The sequence below is a fragment of the Beta vulgaris genome, chromosome 1 (genome assembly GCF_026745355.1).
Source record: "Beta vulgaris subsp. vulgaris cultivar EL10 chromosome 1, EL10.2, whole genome shotgun sequence".
NCBI classification, from domain to species: domain Eukaryota; kingdom Viridiplantae; phylum Streptophyta; class Magnoliopsida; order Caryophyllales; family Amaranthaceae; genus Beta; species Beta vulgaris.
Genome location: NC_079202.1, coordinates 2,370,830 through 2,379,700, shown reverse-complemented (window position 1 = coordinate 2,379,700; position 8,871 = coordinate 2,370,830). Strand labels below are relative to the sequence as shown.

Sequence of the window (8,871 nt, the reverse complement as noted above, 5' to 3'; positions counted from 1 at the left end):
TATCACGTTAATTTTACAAAACTATCTTATAAGTGGAAAAATTTCAAAAAGAACTACCAATTTCGAATTTCCTAACCATAGTTAACTATTCTCTTCAAACCCTTCTAATTTTTTGAGACTTCCCTCTTCTTTCACACAATAATACTCTCCATAATTTCATTACCCTTCTCTCTTTTAATTGTTTTCCTCCCACCTCATGCTCTCTTCTCTCAATCAGGTATTCTAACTTATGGTTCTTCTTATTTACAGAATTGGGTATTTTATTTTTAGGGTAAATTGCGTACAATTGACTTAAGGTTATTTGCTAGCATAATTATCAAATCTAGCACTTTTTTCATGTTAAATTTTTTGTCTTTGACTTTTCTTTTCTGGTATAATATTGTGGTATGAATGTGTAGTTGTGTGTTGGTGCAATTTCCTATTCCAGACACCAATAGATAATATCATTCTGTAACAGATTAGTGTAGTGGGTTGGTGCCTTAAAATATTAAAGATTTAGTATTTTGGTGATTAAGTGCCAGTTTACAACAATCTAAAAGAAGAGATGAACAACATAAGGTTGAACCTACTACTAGCCCTTTGTATTTACATCCTTTCAAAGGAACAAGCTCTATTCATGTGGAAAGACTTGAAGGCTCCTTTAACTTTAGATCAAGGAAAAAGGCACTAAAGATAAGCTTAACTTCGAAAAGAAAACTAGGTTTTGTGACGGGGAGAGTGAAAAGGATTATGTGGATCTAGTGAAGAAAGAAGCATGGGAGACATGTAACAATATGGTGATTTCTTAGATTGTGTTTCTGTATCATAATCTATTAAGAAGTCCATTATGTTTGTTCACGACTCTGCTGAAAATATGGAAATAACTTGAACAAAGATACTTTGTTGCTAATGTTGCTAGAAAGTACCAGTTGAGTAAAGCAATATAATGTATGAAACAATAATGTAACAAAGGAGGATGATTGCAGAATACTACACAAACTTAAAGTGTGTATGGGAGGAGTTAGAAGCCTTTAAAGATCTGTCTACTACACCAACTTGCATAAAGAAGTAAGGGGGTTTATCAATGCAGGGACAAAGGAGTCATTTGCTTATGTTAAAACCTCTTCCTAGTATTGATGCTCGTAGCATGTGGAATGCTTCAACAAAAAGAATCTCAAAAGAAGATTCTAAAGCCCAAGGAAGAGAATGAGGTGTTTGCAGTGCTTGGAAGGAAAACTAACCTAAGTTGCAGCAACTATAGAAAGTCAGATCACACTGCCATGGAAAGTCAGATCACACTGCCGAAAAATGTTGGGCCTGCAAAGCTTGTTGTAAAGCTAGTAATACATATGACAAATGTTGGACTATTGTAGGGTTTTCTAGCAAAATGGCAAGAACCCTAAGAGAGCAAAAAGGCAAAGCACCACAGAGGTATCTTTCAAGGAGAGAGCAAGGGAAAATTGGAGATAAGTGGAGCAAAAACAAACAAAAGATAAGTGCAGTTTGTTGTAATGGAGACGGAACTGGTGGGATCAACACTCAACAACTCGAGCAATTATTGAGATTGCTCCTACTTCAATCAAAGAGCAGAGATGAAGATTCAAGAGATGACATGGAGGTGAATTATGCTGAACTTGTAGAGGGTAACATGACCAAGACACTCACAAAAGAGTGGATAAGTGACTCTTGAGCCAGTCACCACATCTCAGGCAGCTATGATGTGTTGAATGGCGTAAAAAGGTTTGTGGTGTTGTAACCCAAACCTTAATATCATTTTATTAGATACTAATTATGTTTATTAGCTTAATTGTGTCCCAAACTTTTTCGTAACCATTATGGTTAAGATTATTTTCTAAAAGATAGTTACTTTAATTATTTCAAAAGCAATGTTTGTTGTGGAAATACTTTACTTATTATAATAGAGTATATAGTTTTAATATTTTCCAGAAATGAAAAATCACCATGACCACACATTTCATCTTGACATAATATGCCAGTTCTCATTCGAGATAGGATGTCGAATCGGATGGATGGGCTTAATATAACATATAGCTACATCACGAAATTCAGGGACTTGAGAATGGAACAAAAGGCAGGGAGACTCGCTCGTCACCCAAAGAGAGATACAAACGTGTTGAAGAAGCTCCATCTCCTTGCTCTTTAAGGCTTCTATAAGACCTTACTCCCCAAGTATTCTTCACCATTAAGTCTTCATTAGTTTAATGGAGTTTTTCTTCCTAAAATCACTATAAATAGTGGGTTGATTTCACCATTTCTCATCCACTTGAAATTACAAGCTATAATCACAACCTCCAATTACACCATCAAATAAAAATCTGAATTTCCATTGACGTGTCTTATTCTTGTTGAGTACTCATGAATGACCCTAAATACCCACACTCTCTTTCTCCTTTGATTTTAGGTTGTCGTACTATTTTTCTCCAATATCTTCTTCTTACAGTCAGAATTTGCATATACTTCTTTCACGAAAGTTGTATAACTCGAAAAGTTATTGGATTTAGACACAAAAATCACTCAATTTGGAGTTGGGAGCAAAGAGTTAGACCTTTTGAAAGTTTTCTGTTGTTGCTGCCAATTGTTATACGTTCCTCTTACTTCTTTGTTCTAATCATGATTCATGAAATCCAAAGGTCTATTTGTTTGGTTAAGAAAGCTATTGCTTTTATGGAGGATGATTCTTGGAGATTATGAGATGATGATACTTAAGGAGTAAAGGAAAGGAATTAGCGTATATGTCTAGCACCTTATTTGATTGCCCGTAAATGTTATATGTAACCTTTATGTCTAGCATTATATGTGAATGCTCGTATACGTTAAGTGTAACCTTTATGTCTAGCATTATATGTGATTGTTCGTATACATTAAGTGTAACCTTTATGTCTAGCATTATATGTCATTGCTCGTTTACGTTAAGTGTAACCTTTATGTCTAGCACTACATGTGATTGCTCGTATATATCATGTTTAACACTTTATGTCCAACGAATATGTGTATGACCGCGTGTATATGTATGTATGACCATGTGATACTAATCATGTAACCATATGCTGTAAAGCGTGATGTATATGATATCATGAATGTTATATGTGAATTATGAAAGTGATATGTATCCTATGTATGTTATTTATGATTTATGGGTGTTGTTCGGGAATATTGATATATGCAAGTCTTATAAAATGTGAATGGTTCTGCTGGCTTGGAGTTATGAACTAAACTGGTAAATGGACAAGTTATAGATGGAGGAATTTTGTTTACGATGTAAAGGACCAAGAGTGGTCGAATGTTAATGTTCACGTTATGTCCAAAACCTGTACTTGCCAATGAACTAATATATCACGTAAATGGTCCTTGCCGGTAGACTATTCAATGTTATGTTTTTTTTACAGTATCTCCGAACAATTACCAAAATTATGTTGTATGTGCCTGTGTGTGAAAATGTTTACAAACTAAAACCGTTTTTATGGGCTAGAGTAAAGCTACTGAGTTTTATTTCCACTCATTTTAAGTTACTGTTCTATGTTTTTTTTCTATTTTATGTAATTATACAAGTATTTATGAAGATAACTCAAGTTTAGTTAGGACATGGATGCTCCGGATAGATTATGCTAAAGTGACTGTGTACAATTTGGGATTTTTTAAATCATACTATGTATTATGAGTAATCATTATTACTCTATTTAAGAGTTTGTTTTTTACGAGACCGTTTTAAGGCTATTATTTTATTTATTAGGCCATAACCCACATCGATCTTAAGTTCTGTTTCGCTGCCAATTATGAGTAATTAAGGTTATAAATCTTTGGAGCATTACAGGTGTGTCCAAAATCCATCTACAAATGGAGATATCTTTGTTCATGAAATCAAACAAGTATATCGTGAAACAATTATCTTCTTCAACAAAAGTCTATGGAGGAGAAGTGGAGCGGGTGGGGATGGGTATGGTATAATATATAATCCACTCGCTCCACCACTCATTTCGGATACGATTTTGATTCTCATCTCTGCTTCACTCCCTGCAAAACCTAGACCCATCCCCAACTTAGTTGAGCGGGGATATGGCGGGTCAACTAGGAGACCCGCCCATAACATGCCTATATTTACCATAGCATTATTTTGATTGCAAGACTCATGATAAACTGCCAAGGATTTGTCAAAACTTGCCAAACCAACATATTAAAAATGCCACATTTGATTCTCGTAGAGCGAAGGCTGAATCCTTGGGCCCTTGATCTCAATTGGGTTTTGGAGAGTATCACAAGAAATAAGGTGATTTGTTCTTACATTATATGTGCCACCCCAAACAAACCTTCTGGTATACTTTTGAATGGCATCATAAATTTGCGAGGCTGAGTAATAGGCTAATCAGGAGAACAAAGGTCGATCTACCAAGTAGCAAGTGTTATCCTGCTAGGCGCCAACCGTGGAGAGCTACTTTATTTTTCATCTTGAGATATGTCAATCAATCTTCACACAAGTGTTTGAGAGTTTCTTTCTTCACTCGACTTATCAAGGTTGGCATTCCCAAGTACATTCCAAGTAGGGCTGTTCAGAGTGCGGTCTGGACCGCACCAAACCGCAATCCAAACCATTTTTTCGCGGTTTGGGTTTGTTTTAAAATTTTTGGGTTGGGTTTTAATTTTGTAAACCAAAACCACACCGCAAACCGCAATGTATATTTTCTTTTTCAAATATTTTTTTTCAATACACTTGACAAGCTGGCATACAAGTGTACAATTGAAAAAAGAAGTTTGAGGTAAAGAACTTTAACACTTTTGATAAATTATTATTTTTGTTTAATTATGAAGTCAATGTCATATTTATTTAGACTCTTATTAACAAATTTTATTACTCTTAGATTACCAAATTAATGTCGCGGAGGAAAAATGGTTAAAACGCAAACCAAACCGCACCAAACCGTTTTGCGTGGTACGGTTTGGGTTAATTGGGTTGGGCAAAAGTGCGGTGCGGTTTGGGTTGATAAATATTAAACCGTATATTTGCGGTTTGGGTTGGGTTACATCACAAACCGTACCAATCCAAACTACGAACACCCCTAATTCCAAGGTCATGAGTGTTTTTCAAACCTTCAGTATCATTGGTTTTCTTTTTCCTTTTCTTGCTTATTATTAGAGAAATAACACACAAGATTTAACAAAGCTTAATTTTTGTCTACGAGTCTACGCAAAAGCACTTTAAGCATTATTTGACACCAAAACTTGATCACATTATATCACTATCTTCTCAATAGAATAAGGTCATGCATCTGCAAAGAAGAGGTTAGCTAGAGAGTAGTGGGCTGTCATGCTATCACAATTTGGTTGTCAGGACCCTATAAAATTGTTTTCATAACTTGATTGTCTCTCCATACACATCACATTCAAGAAATCAGAAGAGAGGATGCTTTGACGGATGCCATGCAAGGGCGAGAAAGTGTCGGTGGGTTTGGTTTCTCCCTCTCTCTTTTTTGTCAGATTTTGGGTCTATGTTTCTTCGTTTTCTTTTTTTTTTTTGATAATTTGGAGATTTTATTAGATATAGGTTATCAATTTGGCCCCAAAGCAGACCAGCGTTTTACAACTCCTGGGGTATAGCGCCCACAAACAAAGCAGTAACAACAAACAATGACAATTGACTAACATCTATCATCTATGCATACAAACATCTTACAGCCATGCAAGAAACTCATCGGATCTTAGAATTCCTCTTTTGGCAAGGGCATCTGCAATCATGTTGGATTCTCGGCACTTGTGAATTATGGATAGGGAGGGACAGTGTTGGAGAGCATTGCGGATGTAATTGAGATGAAAGGCTAGGTTCCAGGGGCCATCAGATGGGGCGTTGCACCATTGCACATCGTTGGCTGAATCAGACTTAATGATTATGGTCTTAGTTTGAAGGAAGTTACATGATGATGATATTTGTATTGCTCTCTTGATGGTGAAGACTTCGGCTAAGTTTATTTCAATCGGAGGAATGGGAGCGGAGAATACACATTGAAATACTCCGTTGCAATCCCGAAGGACTCCCCCAATTGCTGCTTTCCCTTTAGCCGGGTCATAAGAGGCGTCAACATTCCATTTAATTGATGGAGAAGGAGGAGGGGACCAATTTATTGACTTGACGACTGAGATGGATTGCCGTAACGGGTAGTAACTCCATCGGAGACATTGAGGATTTCGTAGCACATCTGAAGGAGAGTAGGGAAAGAGTAGTATGCATTTCTTCGTTTTCTACTACAAGTTGGTTTATTGATGGAGATTTCTGTGATGTTATGGTAGGTGTCAAATCAACTTTTACAATCAATTAAATTAAATTTAATTTTATCTCTAAACTATAAAAGATCGACAAACTCTATTGCATCAAAAAATGATACAAAATAAGGTGCATAAAATCCTCATGTCTTATTTACAACAATTTTAGTTTGTTGCGTGCAATTGTGCTACCATATTAGAAATTTATTTGATCAATTTATGATATGAATTTGTTGATACTTTTGATTTCGGTTGTATACCTGTATATTTTATCATATGATTTTTTTTAATGATTAACTAGCTATTAGGCTCGGACGATGCCCCGGGTAAGGAAAATTTTCATTTATTAATATTATAATTTAAGATGATAACACTAATTATTATTTGGTCTTGTGGTTAAGACTTTAGTGTATGTTCTTGAGGTTTTGGGATCAAACCTTACATTATGCAATTTCTAATTTTTTTTATTGTTGTGGATTACATGGAGTAAAACTCCCTTAGGGAGAGCGCCACGTGGCACCGTTTCTGGCTTAGGCACGCCTTTTAATATATTAGTATAGATTTTAGTTTGTTTTATTTAAAAAAAACTAGAGTCCATACATATTCTCATATGGAACAAGATTATTGCTAACTGTTGACTTGGAAAAATAATCAACATCCTAAATCCCCAACTTGTGCATTATATTCCAAACAAACCCATCAATATTTTAATGGTACGACGAGCATCTCATTCACAATCCAGAACTCCAGTCCAATCCATATGCAATGCAAATTAAAGTTTCTGAAACTTAAAAGTGGAGCATAAACCTATGGGGAAAGACATGTCACAATTGCTCCCATGTCCTTCTCCTTTCTTGTTACAGTAGCCTGGGTAATCCCACAAATTGAACTCAACTTCTTCAAGCAAGATCAAATCTGCTATACTTGCTAACTCTTTGATATTCCATCGACTAAACGGGTAAGCAGTCTTATGAGTTACATGCACCTCTCCCACTTCCTTCACCATCTTGTGCGCGCTCTTGAAAAATCCCTGGACTAGATCTTGATGAAGTCTGCACGTAGGAAATAAAGTACACGTTTATCTTCTAATATACGAATTCACGTACTTCCTCCGTTCAATTTAATTGTGACACTTTCTAATTTAGAGAATTTCATTTAATTGTGACACTTTCTTTCATTTTGGGTAATAACATATCTCTATCTCTCTCCTATCACATGAGACCCTTTTCTTTTCTTTCTCTATCTTTCTCCTCTCCAAAAATTGCCTACAAGTCCGTGATCTTAAAAGTATCACAACTAAATTAAAACGGAGGAAATATATAAGTAATATTTTTTGATATATGCTACAAATTTATAGTACTTATTATTATTCATTCTTTTACATAATTATTTTCTTCCCGTGCCAACCTAGCTAGATGAGACTAATTTATGACTCATGCCGTCATGGGTGTGTATATACAATATACTTCATTCCCCTCTTTAATACTCGCAACATTGAAATATACATAAGGAATTAAGGACAAGAGAAAGGAGTAAAGATATTGCAAATAAATTTCTGCAAGTGATATAGAGCTTCCTAAAGAGTAAAACGCTGCAAGTATTAAAAAAAGGGAAAAAGTATGTACATACATTTATGTTACGTTATATGTACTATAATTGTATATGTAAGAAGCGAAATTAGTTAAAAAACCCTTAAATAATTCCAAATACAAAGAGATGTTTTATCATATTATACCGGATTTGGGAGGCATCATGCTCTCTGTAAACGAGATCTGCATGGGGGAAATTGAAAACAATTCTATCAAAAAGTTGATTTTGAAGCACAGGATGTTTGATCATTGTATATGCATCCACTCCATGCAATACGACGCAACCGTTACTCTTCTCAAGGATCTCAAGGTTGCTTTTAGCATTTGCATATTTCTTTTCCAATTCATCTGCAATCCCAATAAATATACAAGTGTAGTATAAATATACAACTCTAAGTTCCAAACTAGATAAATTATAAAGGATAAATAAATGGAAAGGAAATATTTCTAATCTTGTATCCTTTCATTTGGGTCGAGACCTATGCTATCGGGACCTATATTCGACGCAAATCGTTAATTCTGTACTAGTGTGAAGCGGAGAAACCTCATATCATTTCCTGACTTTCTTTAGCACATAAAATGGGAAAATCTCATATTCGAGAAGCCAAGGTCTTAGAGGTTTTCGTGCTTCAAACGCATAAATGAAACATTAATAATACCTTGATCAGAATCGCGGGAAGTAGCGATGATATTACTAGTATCATTCTCGAAAGCTTTAGCTAGGCAGGCGGCAAATGAGAAATCGCCCTCGCCAACCAGCAATATCTTCTGCTTGTTGCTGTAATGTTTTATCCATTTTTCTCCACCACCTTTTGTATCATTCATAATCATATGTTTTACTATATATGTTTTCTTTCTATCTCCTTATTTCCTTAAGACTTGATTTTTTTTCCCTATAAAAATATACACCAAAGTACTTGTATCACTAATTCCTTTAATTATCATCTACATTTTCCAAGAGCTTTGGTGCAGTAATACCTTTAATTCTCCACCTTCTAGTGCCGGCTCGGGCACCCAGCAAGTCTCTCTAGTT

The 8,871-nt window shown here is 35.3% G+C and overlaps 1 protein-coding gene across 1 annotated transcript; it reads right to left on the bottom strand.

The window, feature by feature from the left end:
• Window positions 1-7,021: 7,021 nt before the first annotated feature.
• On the bottom strand, window positions 7,022-8,663 carry LOC109135759 (uncharacterized protein At4g26485). The gene is made up of 3 exons (XM_019251311.2): window positions 8,498-8,663; window positions 7,985-8,186; window positions 7,022-7,301 (listed from the first exon to the last, which is right to left on the bottom strand). The coding sequence occupies exons 1-3, from the start codon at window positions 8,661-8,663 to the stop codon at window positions 7,022-7,024; spliced, it is 648 nt and encodes a 215-aa protein (XP_019106856.2).
• Window positions 8,664-8,871: the final 208 nt, after the last annotated feature.